Below are 21,529 nucleotides of genomic sequence, written 5' to 3'. Positions count from 1 at the left end.
AAAAATTGACAAAACAAAACAAGAAACCGGTCTCGAAGAAAATACGAAGAAAATACATTTGTAGTTAAAAGTCTATACAAACAGTTTATGTGCATAGCTGTATAAACTTTAACTACTAGTATAATATTAAGTAAAATATTTAGTAAAAATAAATGATCCTTTATGAAACGAACGCTTAATGAATTGTAGAACACTGTTTAGAAAATCTGTTGATTGATAAGAAAACATAGGATATTACAATGTAGGACTTTGTTCAGAACAGATTTTAATACATGTTTGTGTTCTACCAAACTGCCGTGAACCAGTTTGAAGTTTCGAGCTCAAGTCAGGATTTGGTATAGGTTTGACATGAATTGACTCTCACATTATTTGAACCTAATACAAAATAACCATGAATGCACGAAACTTCAGATTTGTATATAGAAAGCAATTCCACGGGCCTGATAATAAGTGGTTTAATTCCTTATCGAGGAATAGGCACCAGTACATCAAAATCTATCTATATATCTGTTATTATAGTGTATTTGGCTTTTTTGTATTGGCAACAATAAAACAGAACAAGAATATTGTAACTACAAACGATCACTAAACCAAGACATTGCATAGTCTAACATGGTAAATAGTTATCAAAGGTACCAGGATTATAATTCAGTACGCCAGACGCGCGTTTCGTCTACATAAGACTCATCAGTGACGCTCATATCAAAATATTTATAAAGCCTAACAAGTACAAAGTTGAAGAGCATTGAGGATTCAAATTTAAAAAAAAAATTGTACCAAATACGGCTAAGGTTTTCTATGCCTGGGATAAGAAAATCCTTAGTTTTTCGAAAAAATCAAAGTTTTGTAAACAGGACATTTATAAAAATGACATTATTGATATTAATAAATAAGCTTCAATGACTTTAGTTTGTTCGAATTTAGTATATTTTGTTCTTAAAAAAACTTATCCAAATCAAGATACGATGGGTCGAGGCTTTGAAACTAATTTTATTTCGAAGATGTGCTGTTACGCCACTGTCCATGTAAAGAAGAGTGTTGAGCTCTCATGAACATGTTTAACTCAACAACATTTCACTTGTGTGGCTTTCATAATTCATTTTTCTGCATGTCAGGGCTGTGGTTGGTTGCTGTCTATCATATGTGTGTTTTGTTCTTGGTTTCAGCATGAATAAGGCGGTTAGTTTCTCTAAGTTGTTGTCATTATGTAGCCTTTTATAGCTTACTATATACAGTATAAATGAGTTTGCTAAATGTTGAAATTTCGTAATTATAGTTGTCACTTGGGTAGTCGTATCGCATCTCCTTGTTTCAGTTGGTTCGAATAGCTTTACAATCAAAATTCAATTTAACTGTGTATGTGCTATAAAATAATTGTCAGTTTAATCGCCATAAACAAATGTGATATTGAGATAGCTAAATTAAAGAAATAAGTTACGTAAATACTTAATAGATTCTAAATAAATCAAACAACAACGGCCGATTGGAACTTTTCATTACAGACTTTAAAAGTTATAATTTCGATATGCTAAAATTCGGAAATTTGTTATTGAGTGTTAGTTCTAAACTTCATAAGTAAACTACAGATTGCATTTTAGAAATTTTTTAATCGTCATCAACACTTTCAAAAATTTGTTAATACGACTCGTGTTTTATGCCGTGTCTTTTTATTTTGAAATGTTACACAACTGTCGCGTCTCATGTTAGGTCGAAGGTTGGAGCCTGTTTAAACGTCTAAACCCGCTGCATTTGTATACTAGTACATATGTCTTACGTCGGGAGCCTGTTGATTCAGTGGTTGTCATTAATTGGTGTGGTTTAAAAGTGTTTCTCTTCTTTCGTTAATTTTAAATATGTCTCATTGACACTCACATCACATCTTCCTATATCTATGTAAGGATTAGACCGTTGTTTTTCCAATTTGAATTGTTTTACTTCGGTTACTTTATGCATTGAGGTGTGGATGGAGAGTTTTCTCATTGGTACGCAAACCATATTTTGATACGTTATATCCTGTCTGTCTTTACGTCCGTCCGTACATACCAAAATTAGTTTCCGTTCTCTAACTACAAAATGTAGTTTCACTCAACCAGATGTTATCAAACTTATACACAATGCTTATAAACACAAAACACGGGTCAAGATTGAATTTTGGTGGCGTCACTTATACAGTGTTTGAGTTAAGGATGTTCGCCGTTTTGTTTAAAAATAAATGACTTTTCATAAAACTTGTATGTACATGTATTGATAGGGAATAAATTGAGGAATCAAAAAAGCAAAAAAAAATATAGGGGTCAATGTGCTGTTTTTTTAGATATTGGCCATTGAAATTTGGAGGGAAAATGCTCTCTCTTGATTTTTCTTAGCTTTACCATGGACCAGTTAAAGTTCTCAAATACTATTATAAAAATAAATAAAATTTTATAAGACTTTTACTTATGACTTATAATTGTACATGTAAAAGATTTGTAAAAAGGAAAATGGGGGTTTATGGGGATTTTTGTTTAAGGCATTCAAATGGATAAAACCAGACGATTCCGAAAATCTGACAAAAAAATGCAAAACATGCATATGACAAGCAGACATCCTTAAGCTCCTTTATAACGTTATATGCTAGCTTTGGCATCATCTGTGTCCCATGGACACATTCACCATTCATCTTATTCAAAATTATCATATTTGTAATATTGAATTAAAAACTCTTCAACAACACTATTTCATAATTGAAGATAGCATGATGAAGCAATTGTAAAGATTAAAAAGAGGTAATTTATGAAGTTATACAAGACCTACACATGGTTCATATTTCCTTACGGTGATTGAACTTTTTTTAGTCTTTTAATTTATTGTTAACCGACTTCTCTTCTTCAAATTACAGAGCCTAAGATTTTAAAACAGTGTGTCATTGATTTATTACGTACCCGTAGTGTGCATCATGTCTCTAACGTCACCTTTTGTTAAATATGATATCTATTATGATCTACAATGTACTTGGTAAATGAAGACCCGTGCATATTAGATGAAGTCCTATTATTGAAACAGAATGTCCCTTTAAATGATCTGATAACGTTATGCCGTAACTACTTAATGCGGAGTAACATCTGATTAAATTATAGCGTCCTCTGGCTAAGTTTTCCATCCGTAACCACCGTATGTCTTAACTTTCAAGGACAGTATAAATACATCTTACATTTCACTTTTGGGTTCTTTAGCTTTTGAAGCCTATTGCATTAGGATGTTTGTTTTTGTTAGTTTGTTTATTTCATTGCCAATAGTGGCTTTCTGTGGTACCGGTAAGTTTTTAGTATGTTGGTCTTTTTTCTTTAAATATTTTAGCAAGACGATTGAAAATTTATAACCTGATTTAAATTGAGTGCATATAATATACCTTCCAACATAGAAATTCAATGAAAGTTTTTTTTTATGTTTAATTGATTAATTAATCAAATGGATACAACTTTATATTTATCATGATCGAAGAACTACTTGACTTCAGAAAAAAAGATTAACCATCTAAACAGTTTACTCCGGCTAAACATTTTTATTTATAAAAAAAAACTTTGTTTTCTTTTATAACTACAAGAATTTGTTTCAACTTATTTTCAATTGACTTAAACTTAGTTTTCCTTCTGGAACAATGATTTTTCGAATAAAAGTAGAACGGAATATTTTAATTAATATTTTTTTCAAATAATAATTTTGCACCAGTTTCCACATTTCTAAAAGACAATTTCCGGACTTTTTTTTTATCCTTGGTAAATATTACGGAGGACAAAAATAAAATGTACATGTAAGTTATTTGTATGAGGTCTACATGTACCTACTCAAATAAAATGCAGCCTACAAGAAAGTATTTATGACACAATTTTTTGGAAAGATTCGTTCCTGCTTTTTCGCCGTTTTCTTGTCTAAAAAAATAAGCTGTTGTTGTTGCCCCCCAAAAAACCCCAAGAAAAACAAAACAATTACATACCAAACATTACAAGGCAAGGATAGGCTACAACACCAAACGCAGAAGTGTGTTTAAAGTAGCCTGAATTTACTATGTGCCATTTGTGTGGTGTTGCAATTAACTTCTCTCGTCCTGAACATGCATAAAATATTTGCCACTGGACGTTAAGCAACCAACAATCAAGCAAACAAATCAAATTTACTTTACAAAAATGAATGTACATACGGTATGAGATTTTGTAAAAAATAAAACAGGTCATTTTATTATTTTGCACTTACTACATGTATATTTAAACATGGTGGTTTTCATTTTTTTTTCATTTAATTTCAATTTTCTTTTAAATACGAACATTTAATTTACATAAGAGATCGTTATCCATTGAAAACAATTTACATATTCAATAATCCTAAAAGAAACTATCTATAACTGTGTTTTAGAGTGTACTATACTTTATACTTTTGGTTAATATTTTTGTTTGTTTCAGAGAGTAATACTTCACTCTTTTGGTTAATATTAAATTACTACTAATAAAGAAAACGGTACAACATTTTCCTTAATTCAATTTAAAATACATGTACCTTGACTTTCCGACTATCATTACTGTAATTTATGACAGTGTCCGGATATGAACATGATATGTACATGCATATTTTGAAAATAAAATCGGATAATGCATAAATTAAATTTTCAATCTGAATATCGTCATATTAGAACACACTTTATAATACATGTATATCGCAGTTTATATGTTAAAGTTTTAAAGGAAAAGTATACTAAACCATTAGTTGCATATTTTTCAAACAAAATCGGTTAAAGCATAAATTAATCATTTTAATTTAAACATTTTCATATCAAAGCATAGTTTATAATGTATATGTTAAAGTTTTAAAGGACATGTATACTAAACCATAAGTTGCCATCATCCGACAGTCCCCATAAATTAATTTGAGGAATTTACATTTTGACGATTGTCTCTCATTAAAGAAATTAAATTAGTTGACATGTAGTCTGTGCCATTATGCAAACGGCTGGGAATTGGCTTAAATTGTATTCTCTGGGATTTATTTTAAGCTTGGAGTTCACAGCTGTGTATGCCGGTGTTACATGTATAGGTATGGAATTATTTAACTCAGCATCACTCTTTCAATTTGATAAGTTATAAACCATCGCATTTCTGAAGAGTTTAATTGAGAGGTTTGGAATGCACCAATTTACAACTTAGCAAAACTCTTTCAATTTGATAAGTTATAATCGCATTTCAGGAAGGTTTTATTGGGAGGTTTGGAATACGCCATTGTGAAGACAATTGAGGCACTTTCGTGTTTAGAAATATTACATTTGTAATAGATACGCGTCTGTTTGTGGTATGACATTAAAGTGAAATGACATTTAAAAAACCAACATATTTAAAAATAATTATCCCCTTTCAAAAAATTTAATAACAGCCTTGTCATCAGTTTAATTGATGTATAGAGCTGGCATGTCAGTAACTGATAGTCCTTTGATAATGTATATACCATTGTCATTTTGTTTAGTTTCTACTGTTGTTTATTTTGACATCGGACTCGGATTTCTTTTAAACGGAGTTTGACTGTGCTTATTGCTGTGTATTTGTTTACAAGAGGTATACCGCTTGTCCCAAATCTTAAGCATATGTGTTTCTATTATTTAGTTCATTTACATGTTTCAGAGTTTAGTATTACATCAATTTTCATTCTGAAACTAGTACACATTTGTGTTTCGGGGCTAGTTCAAGCCCGCCTCCTGGTGCAGGATTTATTTTTATGCCCAACCCACGATAGTAGAAGGGCATAATGTTTTCTGGTCTGTGCCTCCGTTCGTCCGTCTGTGCGTCCGTTCGCTTTAGGTTAAAGTTTTTGGTCAAGGTAGTTTTTGAAGAAGTTGATGTCCAAACAACTTGAAACTTAGTATACATGTTCCCAATGATATGATCTTTCTAATTGTAATGCAAAATTATAGTTTTGACTCCAATTTCATGGTTCCCTGAACATAGAAAATGATAGTGCGAAGTTCAGGTTAAAGTTTTTGGTCAAGGTAGTTTTTGATGAAGTTAAAGTTACACCAACTTGAAACTTAGTACACATGTTCCCTATGATATGATCTTTCTAATTATAATTCCAAATTAAAGTTTTGACCCCAATTTCACGGTCCAATGAACATAGAAAATGATAGTGCGAGTGGAGCATCCGTGTACTATGGACACATTCTTGTTCTCGCTGTGTTAAAAACCCAGTGATGCTCTTTGGTCGGGTTGTTGTTTCTTTGACACGTCCCCATTTCCATTCTCAATTTTATATTGTAATCTCAGTCTATTTTGCAGCATAGTTAGGTTCTTAAGGAAATCCTCATTTGTCTTAATATTCTTCATGCAGTGAACCTTCAAGATGATGCTAAAATGAAATAATAGAAAGAGTTACATGTCTCAGTCCTTTATTGATATTTATTTGTTTAATTGTAGGTTCTGTATGGGAATACAACGGAATCCATGGTGAGTCCACATAAACGATTCTATTTTAGAAATAAGTATTATAATTTATCCTACTTTTCAACTTCAATGACAATATATAATTATAAAACTGTACGGCATTGGTTAATGAAAATATTGAGTAAAAATAAGATACATGTCATACATGTGGAATTTAGATTGATAAAGAGCAAAATAAACTTTATTATTTAGTTTGTATAATCTCCTTTGAACAAACATAATTTATGAGTATTATTAGTAATGGACTTCTGGTATTAATTTACAAGCGTTTACTTAATCTGTGATAATATTTCACCAATCAGGTCCCGCCCACTGGCATGAAGAGTATCCGGACTGTGCTGGAGTGATGCAATCACCTGTTGCTATCGAATCAAAGAAAGCAACATTTGACATTAGCCTGCTTCAGTTTGGATTTAAAGGATTTTCAGAACTAGTGCATACAAACATGACAATGAAAAACAATGGACACACTGGTGAGATATCTATATTTGAATATGACTGTCATACACCGATGTAAGAATATTATTGTGTTATTTAAAATCATTGGTGAGAATTATATTTATCTTTGACATATACCTTAGTATGTAGAGATATTATTGTGTATATATATTTTAAATGCAAGTATACATGTATTGTATATGTTATGTACAATCATTGTCAATCTTTACGGTCGCACAGGCTTTACAAAAACCGCAAAATTTACATAACGTCTTGTAAAGTGGAAATAAATTTTAATTAAGCATATAATTTGGATACACAAGGCCGTACCAACCATCAACTCGATCAAAATAATATTTTTTCGAGCTTTGATTTTTTCTTGTAATTATATTTACTAGGGTAGTTTTAGAATCCTAGCTAATCGCCCTGTTACAAAATTATGTAATTATTAATAAGCACGAGTTTGAAAAATACTGGCATGTTGTTGTGAATAAAGAAACATAATACAAGTCACTATTTGTAAAAGTAACCATACCTGCTATTGTAAATTGGTACTAAGCTTAAAATAATGACTACCATCCATCTTATTCTAACTCTAGTGGACCGATATCGTAATAACAATCATACCACATCTCTTTATTTTACATTAATGAAAAAAAAATCCTCTAAATTCTTCTTCAATTTGAGAAACAGCTGTAACACTGATGGTTTTTTGTTACATGATTTCTTTTATATATTGTATGGTCAAGTAAGTGGTCAAGTAAGTGGTCAAGTAAGTGTATTCTATGATTGACTTCCTTGTTTATTATTAAAGTAAAATATCACACAGAACCAAAAGAGCCGACAAAGAAAATATGCAAAAATTCTTGAAACCTAGTTGACATGTACATATCTGTTACATATTTTGTTATCACTTTGGTAAATAAAAGATATATAATCTCTGGAATATGTTCAGTTAGGGTTTGTTTTCTTGTGAGAGAGCTGTCTACTTAGTCTATAATTATCATTTTGGTCTCTTGTGGAGAGTTGTATCATTAGCAATCATCCCACATCTTCTTTTTTATATCAACATATGTGTGTGATTTTATATTGAAAATGTCTCTCGTTTCAGTCCAAGTTGACATTGTTGATACGTCATTGAGAACACACGGTGGTGGCGTGACTGGTGGATACAAACCGGTACAGTTCCATTTCCATTGGGGAGCAGACAATACCAAAGGCTCGGAACACGTGATTGACGACCACCATTACCCAATGGAGGTTTGTACAGCATATTGTTCATGTTTATACTGCTTCAAAGTGCAGTTTAAAAAATCCGAAACAAAATTAAAACCAAGAAAATACGAAACCAAATAAAAACACTATAGGCAAAACTGCAATAGCTTACAAGAAACAAATACACTACTAAAATCCTTTAGGTTAAAATTTGTCATATATTACTTAGGTCTTAATTATTTGTATTGAGTCGCAATGCTTTATCCTCCGCCTTTTACTTTGCCAATTCCATCCATCCATAACTTCCGTTGCATAGTACATTGTATGCAGCTTGGTGTTGATGTGCGATTTGAAATTGATAGTTTATTTTTGTATATAAATTATGATCAATCTGGAGCAGCTGATATTCACCATAGTATTGGCAGCATCATGTTGCTTAGTCTTTAGTTTTTTGTATGTTGAGTCACGGTTGAGTATTGTGGACTTTTTTGTGAGTTGATATTTTACCATAGCATTGTCAGTTTGTTTACAGATTATGTGTTTGAACGTCCTTTTGATATCTTTCGTCTGTGTTTTATTATGTCTAGTGTTACTGAGTAATCCGTTCTCGAATATGCATGGCAATGTGTTTCTGTTTTACAAATCTGAGAATTTTTTATATTTACAACTGAGCATAAAACATAATTTTCAGCTTCTGTATTTAGGAAAATTGTTTCATTAAGAATTTGTATTAACTATTCAATTTGTCATTTTTCCGGACAGTCTCTTTCTGATTGACAATACTTTTTAGTATTTACAAATAAACTATCAACGAAAACGTTTGAATTGCAACACTGTTTTCATTATAATTTACATTTTTTGTCTACACTTCATATATTTTACATTCTACAATGATATTTGTTTGCTTATAATGCGATTGCTATATAATATCTGTCATACTAACTGCAACATAAACTATTCTAATGAAGAAAAAACTATTTTTCAGATGCATATAGTCCACTACTCAGATAGATTCCAAAAGATAGAAGATGCTATTGATAAACCAGATGGCCTTTTGGTATTGGGATTTTTCTTTGAGGTAAATATTTGCAATTTTGAAATGAATTTACAACCTTACCAGATTCAGTATTAGTTAACCATGTTATTTTCAATCTATAGTTGTATTGTATATGTGAGGCTCTAGGTGAGACTAAAATATTAAATAATTGAGAAAAGACACCAAGAACCGAGCAAAGAATTCAACAAATAAGATAAATGCGCATAACGATGAAAGAATATATATAAATGATGGTTCTAATCAAAACTCATTAATGCTATATATAGTAATGTGTTTACCAGATGGTTTATATTAAAACATAAAAAATAGGTATTCCTATTTGCAAATGATGGTTTATAAATGGTATAAACTAGTTGAGGTGTTTATTTTAATATGTACGAGGCATTGTTATTTTTTTTATTAAAAAATTGTACATTTTAGAATACAATCGGGGTGTCGACAATTTTAACTGAATATGCTAACCCAGAGTCCATCAAAAATCAAAAATGCGACGACATTAAACAATGATTATCAAATGTTAAACAGTTCACACGTACAATGTTCGATCCCCAAAAGCCTATCCCTTTATATTCCCACCCTTTGTTGCTTGGCATTGGAAAGCTTTGCGCATGAATTATTTGTATTATTTTTTTCTAGACATACTGTTTTTATAATTTCAGGTTGGACGACATAACATACACTTTGAAGAAGTATTTAACTACCTCGAAAACGTGGCACATAAAGGTATTTAGCAAATCCATGACACCCATTTGATATCTATGGGTTGTTTTATATAGCAGACTAGACTAACTAATAATATAATATGAAAACACTACGCCAGAAGTGGCTTCGATCTAACTGAAAAGGGATACAAGAACTGATTTGAATTTTAGATATATGAGTTTAAGAGATTATCACTTGTTTCTTTGTATATGTATTACCCACTGACACATTGGTTCAGACGTTTAACGAACTTAAAACACGTCTAAACATCTCGTCTGATGCTAGAGGCAAAACAAAATATTAATCTAACGTGCATGTTGTATAGATAATATCTAAATGTGCCTTCGCGCGAAAAGCGTGATTACTTTGTACATTTCTGTCTTAGGGCATTGTGAATATTTAATAACCTAATGAGGCAATAACTATGATTTTGTATGCTTTAATTTTTTTAAACACTTGATGAACAATATATGCTTATAAATTTGACTTTATATTGTTAGCATGTCTAATCCAAAAAAGTCCTGTATATATGTAACATTTCTCACCAATCCTGTGTATGACGTTTTAATTGTCAAAAACATAACCAGTTGGAAAAAAGCGACAGACATTTTAGCACTGAATAACTTGTCTTTGAGACTGCAAAGGTCAACTAGTTTGTGTATTTGAAAACTCCTTCAAATGGTCAAATGAGTAAGAAGAATATCTTATTTTACTAATGCATGTAATACTGTTTAAAATAATTATACATGCCTTGTTCTTGCACAATGCATTATAATAAAACACAATTTTGTCTCAAATTACACTAAAACAAGTACATGTATATAAAGTGACCCAAGTTAAACTTTTTTTTAAAACTTTTTACGATGATTTAAACGATTTGATACGTTTGTTTCATGATATGAACACCGCTATGTCAAATTACATATTTATTTATTATTAGACCCCCTAGGTTCATTTTGTATTAAATTTCTTTCATTATCGAAAAGCCATAGTTTTGAAATCTGATAGTCACATGTTTATGTAAATATGACATTGGTTGTTTTTCCTTCGTGCTATTCGTATATAGATGACTATGAGTTTCGATAACTGGTGCTTTTTTCCATAGATGACATTGAGTTTCGATTCCGCGTGCTATGTTCTCTAAATGACATTAAGTTTTGATTCCTCGTACTACGTGTACGTTCTATAAATGACATTTAGTTTTGATTCATCATGCTATGTTCTATAAATTACGTTGAGATATTATTCCTCGTGCTATGTTCTGTAGATAACAAAAGTTACATTTAGTTTTGATTCCTCGTGTAATGTTTTTTTAGATGACATTGAGGTTGAATTCCCACTGCTATGTTCTGTAGATGCCATTAAGTTTTGATTCCTCTTCTATGCTCTGTAGATGACATTGAGTTTAATTCTTTGTTCTATGTTTTGTAGATGACATTAAGTTTTAATTCCTTGTTCTATGTTTTGTAGATGCCATTAAGTTTTGATTCCTCTTCTTTGCTCTTTAGATGACATTGCGTTTAATTCTTTGTGCCATGTTTTGTAGATGACATTAAGTTTTGATTCCTTGTGCTATTTTCTGTAGATAAGATCAATTTTTTATTCCTCGTGCTATGCTCTTTAGATGCCATTAACTTTTAATTCCTCTTCTTTGCTCTTTAGATGACATTGCGTTTAATTCTTTATGCTATGTTTTGTAGATGACATTAAGTTTTGATTCCTTGTGCTATTTTCTGTAGATAAGATCAACTTTTTATTAGCTCACCTGGCCCGAAGGGCCAAGTGAGCTTTTCTCATCACTTGGCGTCCGTCGTCCGTCGTCCGTCGTCGTCCGTCGTCGTCCGTCGTCCGTCGTCGTCGTCGTCCGTCGTCGTTAACTTTTACAAAAATCTTCTCCTCTGAAACTACTGGGCCAAATCAAACCAAACTTGGCCACAATCATCATTGGGGTATCTAGTTTAAAAAATGTGTGGCGTGACCCGGTCAACCAACCAAGATGGCTGCCACGGCTAAAAATAGAACATAGGGGTAAAATGCAGTTTTTGGCTTAAAACTCAAAAACCAAAGCATTTAGAGCAAATCTGACATGGGGTAAAAATGTTTATCAGGTCAAGATCTATCTGCCCTGAAATTTTCAGATGAATCGGTCAATCGGTTGTTGGGTTGCTGCCCCTGAATTGGTAATTTTGAAGAAATTTTGCTGTTTTTGGTTATTATCTTGAATATTATTATAGTTAGAGATAAACTGTAAACAGCAATAATGTTCAGCAAAGTAAGATCTACAAATAAGTCAACATGACCAAAATGGTCAGTTGACCCGTTTATGAGTTATTGCCCTTTATAGTCAATTTTTAACCATTTTTCGTAAATTAAAGTAATCTTTTACAAAAATCTTCTCCTCTGAAACTACTTGGCCAAATTAATCCAAACTTGGCCACAATCATCTTTGGGGTATCTAGTTTAAAAAATGTGTGGGGTGACCTGGTCAACCAACCAAGATGGCCGCCACCGCTAAAAATAGAACATAGGGGTAAAATGCAGTTTTTGGCTTATAACTCAAAAACCAAAGCATTTTGAGGAAATCTGACATGGGATAAAAATGTTTATCAGGTCAAGAACTATCTGCCCTGAAATTTTGAGATGAATCGGTCAATCGGTTGTTGGGTTGCTGCCCCTGAATTGGTAATTTTGAGGAAATTTTGCTGTTTTTGGTTATTATCTTGAATATTATTATAGATAGAGATAAATTGTAAACAGCAATAATGTTCAGCAAAGTAAGATCTACAAATAAGTCAACATGACCAAAATGGTCAGTTGACCCCTTTAGGAGTTATTACCCTTTATAGTCAATCTTTAACCATTTTTCATAAATCCTAAGTAATCTTTTACAAAATCTCCACTGAAACTACTAGGCCACAATCATCTTTGGGGTATCTAGTTTGAAAAATGTGTCCGATGACCTGGCCATTCAACCAAGATGGCCGCCACGGCTAAAAATAGAACATAGGGGTAAAATGCAGTTTTTTGCTTATAACTATGAAACCAAAGCATCTAGAGCAAATCTGACAAGAAGTTAAATTGTTAATCAAGTCAATATCTATCTGCCCTGAATTTTTCAGATGAATTGGACAACTGGTTGTTGGGTTGCTGCCCTCCAATTGGTAATTTTTAAAGAAATTTTGCTGTTTTTGGTTATCTTGAATACTATTATAGATAGCGATAAACTGTAAACAGCAATAATGTTCAGCAAAGTAAGATCTACAAATAAGTCAACATGACCTAAATGGTCAATTGACCCCTTAAGGAGTTATTGCCCTTTATAGTCAATTTTTAACAATTTTCATTAATTTGGTAAATTTATGTAAATTTTTACCAAATATAGTTCTCTGTTACTAATGGGCAAAGTTCATGATAGATATAATTGTAAGAAGCAAAATCGTTCAGTAAAGTAAGAACTTCAAACACATCACCATCACCAAAATACAATTTTGTCATGAATCCATTTGTGTCCTTTGTTTAATATGCACATAGACCAAGGTGAGCGACACAGGCTCTTTAGAGCCTCTAGTTCATCGTGCTATGCTCTTTAGATGCCATTAACTTTTAATTCCTCTTCTTTGCTCTTTAGATGACATTGCGTTTAATTCTTTGTGCTATGTTTTGTAGATGACATTAAGTTTTGATTCTTTGTGCTATGTTTTGTAGGTGACACTACAGAAATCCCCCCAGTAATTATGGAGCGACTGGTACCAATAGATTTAGTACACTATTATCGATACAGAGGAAGTCTAACTACACCTCCGTGCTACGAAAGTGTTGTTTGGACTGTCTTTACACAACCAATCACAATTTCTAGTAGTCAGGTAATAAAGTCAATATTGTATTGTTCTATTATACAGTTCTATAACAGTCAACTATCTACATAAATTAACAGATGGAAGAAGATGTGGTATGAGTGTAAATGTGACAACTCTCTATCCAAGTCACAATTTGTAAAAGTAAACCATTATAGGTAAAAGTATGGTCTCTGCTTCAAGTTGGCTCACACCGAAAAACAAGCTTTAAAACCCACAAAACACGATTTAACTTCAAGGATTGAATCCTCGTTGAGCATATGGTTGCTAAAAAGAATATAATGTGAAAAGCAAACATAAACATGATAATGATGAAGTTATATATGTCCAGTGTCAAATATTACACGCATATTCAGAACAAGAATAAGATCGTGTGATTTCAGATTTGGAAAGAGTAAACATGTATGTAAACATGGTAAACTAAATATGAAGAAAATTATTACCAATAGAAAAAAAAAGTGTTGAATGAAAAGTTTAAACAATAAAAAAAAAAGAGAAGGTGCGATTTTGACGACGGGACTAGTACTGCTTCTCTAAATTTGGTGACAAACAATAGCCAATGTCATTACATCGTATATACTACATACAAATTGTATTATAATAATTTGAATAAAATTCCATTCAAACGTTTTTTTTTCTAATTAAATTTCAGATGAGTGATTTTAGAAACAAAATAAAGAAGACAACGGTAAACGCTACTCACGAAGAAAACCTAGTTGATGATTTTAGGCCTCTTCAACAACTGAACGGAAGAAACGTGTATTCGAGTTTTGTTACTCAGAATCCGTCCACTCAAGCTCCACAAACAGTTCAACCAATCAACGTTGTCTGTCAGCACTCACATGACAACACAAACAATGCTATCAGTACACATTTATCTCTATTTGTAATTTTTATAAGTATATTGACCAGTGGTTTTACGTGTGGTCACTAGATGTTAATTTTATATAAAACAAACTTTTATACAACGAAATCCCATAAATTATTTACATCTTTTGATATTGAATATGTTCTTTTTAACTAAACAAGCATAATATTTGTGACGTTTATTTTAATTTGTTGCTTTTAACAAAAAGAGATAAGATGAAGCCATTGTAAAGAAACCAGACTGTGATACTGTATTATTTAAGCTTCCATTTTTACTTTTTTACTCTAAGTATTACTCTTGCTTTGTTTATTATAGGACTATTTCTACATGATGACCATGCATATTAAGTGCTAAGATGAGGTGGGAAATACAAAAAAAAACTCACCATATTTTCGTCAAAAAAAATTATATTCATGTTTTTAAATATTGTTTTTGAATTTTGAAACTTGCCCTCAGCTAATTTACTTTCACTCATTATTCACACATACACATTTTTATAAGTAAATGTAGACTGTATACCAAGAAATCATGCATATATAGAGAAAAAGATAAGGAACCAATAGTTGACATTAGTAATTGAAATATTCGTTTTGGTGCAAATTCCATGTACATTTGTACATGCAGAGCTACAGTTGATAAAAATCAAATTAACTTTGTTTAGAGGATGCAATGTATTTTGTCACGTCTATATTTTTAATAAAAATATTTTCTTATTTTGATGTTTTTAAATTATGTTTTTGATATTTGATCTTGGCCTCATTCAATTGATTTCCCTTTACTATGATTTGAAGTGCTGTTTTAGAAAGATATGACATAGTCGATCACAGAAACCTGTAAACAACAAGGAGATGGTATGAGAATAACCATTATTTGCCCTCTGAAATTACACCCAAAGTAAACTCCTTCAAGCCCTTACATATTGAAAATCTTTTAAAGAGACTTTACATGTACAAAGTGTAACTGTATATTCATGATCACCAATTACATAAATATGAAAGATTCTATTAGCAAGGCATGAGCTTCCTACTAGGTATCAGCATTTCGTTTGTATTTAAAACCAGATGCCATATTATTGTCCATCGAAATGATCTCCATAGACTGAAGACATTCACATAAATAACCTAATATAAACATAAACAATAATACAAAAATATGGCGAGAACGTAGCATCGTATTTTCTATAAAATCGAGAATGGAAATGGGGAATGTGACAACAAGACAACAGCCCGACAAAAGTGTAGATATCAGCTGAAGACCATCAATAGGTATTCGACACCGCGAGAAAATCGGACGCAAAATGTTGTACTGGTTCAGTGATAATTGATGATACTAAACTAAAACAAGTTATCACATGTATCAAATCGTATGTTTCACTGATTGTAAAGTGACACTAGCTACGATATGTTAATTATGCTTAATCTTGGTGTGTACTATCTTTAAATTCTCATCTTTTCTACATGAAAGTCCCCTGTAATCGGTAGTGGTGGTGGTGGCGGCTGGGGCGGCGGCGGGTGCGGGGGCGGGATATGGCGGTATTTACCTTGAATAGTGTCCTTCAATATTCTATCCCATTTTTGTTGGTCATTTTTCTCCAATATTTTTACTCTTTATCCATCCATCTTTCTCTATTCTTTATATTTAAGCACGCCATTATTCTAAAATCTACATTTTACCATTTTTATCTCGTACAATTCTTTATTTTTTAGTCCATTTCACAGTGGACACCTAACCACACTCTCAAGTATAATTATAGATTTTAATGAATAATTAATATTAAAACCACAAAATGAAACCCTGACATCAGACCTTACATGAACTAACATATAATCTAACAATTACATATACATGACGACACATTAATTGTTTTAGGAAAAATTAATATTATATGAATGGTACACATGTAACTTGATTCTAATTTGCTTAATGCTTACAACCCATTAAAAATTGTATAGGTAAAAGCATTATAAATGCCCTATCAATCAAATACAGGTGCCTATGTTCTTAGTTTTTGAAGCGCATGTAAATGAACTTTTTAGTAACAGATTAAAAAATAAAGCGCAAACGTCCTGTATCCATATTCTTTTTATAATTCATTTGTTAATATAAATAAAAAAAGGAAAGTGGATGAATGTCATTAACAAAGCCATCCCTTATATCAACTTAGTAAACTACGCAAGCGTCCAATCGTATGTTTAACCGAGTAACTTCATTTTTTTGTAAATTATAGCAATTTATGCATAAGGTGATGCAAATGAATATAAAACACAAAAATTATGGTGAAATTCCATATGATTTAACAGTTTTTTAAAGAATTTTCTATGTATACTGCCAAAATCCTTTTTGAAGTCGATGAAATTAATGAACACTTGCGTAATTCATTCGATAATGTTCTTGAGTGAAAGCATTTGGTCAATGCATCCTCTTCATCTTCTAAAGCCTGCCTGTTCTTCTCCACATTTGTATTAATTGCTTTCAGGAGAATTATGCAAAATACTTCACTAGGGACAGAAACTAATGTAATGCCTCTCCAATTGTCCACAGAGTTGTTTGGTGATTTTGTAAAAGAGGGACGAAAGACAACAAAGGGACAGCCAAACCCCAAAAAATCTAAAACAAACTGACAACGCCATAGTCAAAAATGAAAAAGACAAACAGACAAACAAGAGTACACATGACAAAACATAGAAAAGCAAAGAATAAACAACACGAACACCACCAAAAACTAGGGGTGATCTTAGTTGTTCCGGAAGAGTAAGCAGATCCTGCTCCACATGTAGAATCCGTCGTGTTACTTATATGATAACAAATCCGGTAAATAGTCTTATTCGGTAGGTCACATTCATAAAAGGGAAGGGCATTGTAGTCACGACGTAAGAAACATATCCGATATCATTTGTGAAACGGTTATTCCATAACTGTCAACCAACTCGTGATGACGTCCGTAAAATTTACGAAGGGATGATTTAAACTTCACCATTTGGAACTATTGGTTTAATAGCTTCCATGCGAGAAGCAACCCACTATTAAGAAAATCATGATAAGAAATCAAGCACGGGAATATCGTATCAATTGGGAGATGTATACCACGTATGCAGGTGCTGCTGGAATGTTGCTACTTGGAAATGGAAATTCACAATTGGAAAGCTGAAATCATCTCTTTTGTCTTTTGTTTTCTACACACCCTCATTGTCAATTTCTAGATGTAAGTCAAGATATGAGGCCGTCTTAACTGTATCTGTAGTATCATTTATTTCTAGTTCGATGGGATATATTTTTGGATTATTTAGTGAAAGAACACCTATCTGATGAGTTAAGCCTTTTTCAACTGATTTTTATAGTTCGTTCTTATGTTGTACTGTTATACCACTGTCCCAGGTTAGGGGCAGGGTCACCGTACGACCTTCAACAATGAGCAAAGCCCATACCGCATATAGTCAGCTAGAAAAGGCCCCGATAAGACAATGTAAAACAATTCAAGCGATTTCAACTGTAACATAACGCCGACTTATGATCCTGTATTTCAGTGGTTGCATTGAATGATATCTGCCATAATGTTTTTTGTTTTGTTTTTATAGTTTTAAGCGCAATTAAGCTGTGTGTTTTTTGCCCACAGCTAGTTTTCATAAGCCCTTTAAAGCTTACACTACGGTTTGAGTTTTGAACAATGATGATATCAATGCGGTAAACTATAAATGTTGTTCTCTTTTTTAAGGACGCAACTCAAATATGTTATGTTCCGTACAGACAGACTGGAGTTAGCAATTAATAAAATTGTATTTCATTTATAACAATAAGAAAGTAGTTTTATAAAATATTAACAAAATTTGTCATACAAATGGTAAATAACACACAACTGAGTTATACAAAAATACATATACTTCGTGCACCACTTTTAGTTCAATAACAGCTACATACTTTCAACAGAAATCTTTATATCAAAAAGTTTATGATGAATACCAGTCATAGACACCCATTGTTTTCAAATACCCGCGAAAAGTTATCACCATAAAAAAGCCAACCGGGTCACCCGGCCCGACATATATGTATTATTTGTGTAATAGCAGTTAATGCAATTAATTAAGTGTACAAAAAACAAAGCGAAAAAATTCTTGCTGTAAAAAATAAGCGTAGAAGAATTTATCCGTGTAGTTCAATTTGATATTTTGGAGGGCCTGGACAGGGTATTGGGAGCATGGGGGAGAGGGGGTGTGAGAAGGGAGAGTGGGGGCGGGAGACGGTTTTACTTTTTAGCTTGCCAAATATTTGATAGCAGGCATATAATAATGGAGTTCCGATGAACACGCGTGTATTATTTGCGTGTCTACCTTATACCGATACATGTATATAATTATATCTAAGTCTGTTACTTTACCTTAACGTTTCATGTTTTACGTGTTAAACGCGAACATGATATCAATAGTCTCAACACGTCAAAATAAATAAAGGCAACAGTAGCATACCTCTGTTCAAAACCCACAAATCCATGGACAAAAAACAAAATCGGGACCAAGCATCAGACAAAATCCCACGAGAATAACAAACATAACATCAAAACCAAATAAATGAATTTGGAATAGACAAGCGCCGCGACACGTCTTATCGCAATGTGAATTTACACTAAAAAAACAATATATGATAAATAACATCATTGTACTGATGAAGAGACCCAATGGACCTCAAAACCACGTGCAGAATAGCAGGATTATAAATTATTCTAAACCTCAAAATGATAAGCACATTGATGTTCGTTATGTCACCAAATTTGTTGTAAAACTCAATTCATCAATTGTTTCTTTGGCAAAGTCGAAAAAACGATTTTTCTGGTAAAGCAGGTCTGCCCAAGTTGCATCTTGATTTTTTTCCAGCCAGTCCATATTTATTTGTATGATATATCGCAAAGTGTAAACGTGTTCCTCAAGTTCCTCCCTTATATCAATATTTTCTAAATATATGTTACTGCTTGGAGTACTGATTCTTGAAGCACTTATGTTTGCTGTTTTCTGTATACGTTTTTTCAAATCTAACAGCTGTTGTAGTATTTCTGCAGTAGAAACTGAAGACGACATATCATTTACCCAACCTATTTTCTCTTGAACGATATAATGGCATGTATAAATAACTCTTTCTAATTCGTCAATGATGTTTAATTTCTCTTTGCGCTTCTTTTCGTTTTCTATATAGGGTCTAATTCTTTTTCTCATCTGTGATACTTCAGATGAAGATAATTTATTTAAACCATCCTTAAGAACCATACTTTGCGATAAACCTTGTTTCGACCACCAACCTTGTTGTGGACTTAGGTCAACTGCTTTGACGGTAAGTGTACCATCAACATCAATTTCGAATGTCACATTGATTTGAGGTTCTCCTTTAGGAAGACTTGGTATTTCGGACAATACAAACTTCCCCATGAACTCGTTGTCTTTAGTAAGTGAGTTTTCGCCTCTGTATACTTTTACTTCGACATTTGGTTGGTTGTCTTCTGCAGTTGTGGCTATAGTACTATTAATGTGTGGTAAAGGTGTGTTACGTTTTATGATTGCAGCCATTTTCCCACCTGGGGCCTAGACACCAAGCGTCATAGGATAGATGTCATGCAACAAAATACCGTCGGTACCATGATTCTTATTCAATATTCCGGCTTGGACCGCTGCCCCATATACTACTGCTTCATCAGGACTAATATCAGAACGAGGTGACTGAAATACAAAATAACCCAGTGGCGATTGTTAATTAACATGTTATATCAAATATATACTTATTATGCAACTTCTCGAGATAAAATGCAATATTCATGTTTTGTTTTGTCACTCAAATCATACCATGAGGTAAAAACCAAATATCCAAATACTGACAAAGGCGTAACTCAAAGCCGATAAAAAACGAAAGGGAGCTCACGTCAATAGATATAAACTTCAATTCCCCAAAGTGTTTTGGCAAATTATTTAAAACATTTTGGAGTTAATGTCTGACATGATGACGACGAACTAATTGACAGATGGACAGCGTTATATCATAATACGTCCCATAAACGGGCGTACAAAACATAAAATTGGTATGACACATCGAAATACAATCTCGATGTAGCAGGAGATTCATTCAAACGCCATTCGTAAGGAGTTGTCCGATTCCTTTATTTTCATTTTGTTACCTCTTTGTTGCCTCTATTAAAAAGATGTTGAAAACAAAGAGAAAGTCAGATAAACGAACTATTTTAGATCTTACTTTTTTAAAATATTTTGACAGTAAATCTGTTATGGTTCCCATTTTCGATGATCCTCCAACTAACAAAATATCAGTTATGTCATGTTTGTCTGTTTTCGCATATGTCATTGTTTTATTAACCAACGACATGATTGCCGAAAACAAATCCTGTAACATAAATAAAGTGCCTGTAGCGCATCATTGTAAATATAACGGAATTTGATGAGACTGTCATCGAAGTGAGAGGTTTAGCGCTTAAAAAAACAGGTATAATCCACCATTATCTACATTTGATGTTTTTTTATGTTTTTTGTCAATTGTTTTTGCCTTTGATTATGGACTTTCCGATTGGATTTTCCTCTGAGTTCAGTATTTTTGTGATTTTAAGTACCACATTTAATCAGTTCAACATTTTAGATAATAACGATATTCAAATTTATGAACACCTAAAGCTATTTTTAAAAATAGAGCAAACCCGAAAAATTCGAATAGGGATCACAAGTGTAGCATGAACAGGCCGTGAAAACACCGCTATACATGAATGAAATACATTCCTAATCCTAGGTGCTATCACTTATTATTCGTCATTTCATTAGCTATTAGTTAATTTGTTGGTTATACCTTTGAAGATTGAAGACTATCAGTCCACTAGAAGATGTGTCGACTCAGGGTTTATTATAACATTAACGATACCAATATCACTTCACACGACGCGTATTGACTACTGAACCCT

The 21,529-nt window shown here is 32.4% G+C and overlaps 2 protein-coding genes across 2 annotated transcripts; one reads left to right on the top strand and one right to left on the bottom strand.

The window, feature by feature from the left end:
* Positions 1-3,183: 3,183 nt before the first annotated feature.
* LOC134728325 (carbonic anhydrase-like) lies at positions 3,184-15,305 on the top strand. Its single transcript, XM_063592898.1, has 8 exons — positions 3,184-3,293; positions 6,432-6,461; positions 6,761-6,931; positions 8,008-8,156; positions 9,097-9,189; positions 9,828-9,891; positions 13,576-13,733; positions 14,377-15,305. Exons 1-8 carry the CDS (start codon positions 3,236-3,238, stop codon positions 14,656-14,658), a joined length of 1,005 nt encoding a protein of 334 aa, XP_063448968.1. The 5' UTR covers positions 3,184-3,235; the 3' UTR covers positions 14,659-15,305.
* A 3,125-nt stretch (positions 15,306-18,430) lies between these two features.
* LOC134681668 (endoplasmic reticulum chaperone BiP-like) lies at positions 18,431-20,270 on the bottom strand. Its single transcript, XM_063541319.1, has one exon. It carries the CDS (start codon positions 20,139-20,141, stop codon positions 19,341-19,343), a length of 801 nt encoding a protein of 266 aa, XP_063397389.1. The 5' UTR covers positions 20,142-20,270; the 3' UTR covers positions 18,431-19,340.
* Between the last annotated feature and the right edge of the window lie 1,259 nt (positions 20,271-21,529).

The sequence above is a fragment of the Mytilus trossulus genome, chromosome 8 (assembly GCF_036588685.1).
Source record: "Mytilus trossulus isolate FHL-02 chromosome 8, PNRI_Mtr1.1.1.hap1, whole genome shotgun sequence".
NCBI lineage: Eukaryota > Metazoa > Mollusca > Bivalvia > Mytilida > Mytilidae > Mytilus > Mytilus trossulus.
This window is presented reverse-complemented; position numbering and strand designations above follow the sequence as displayed.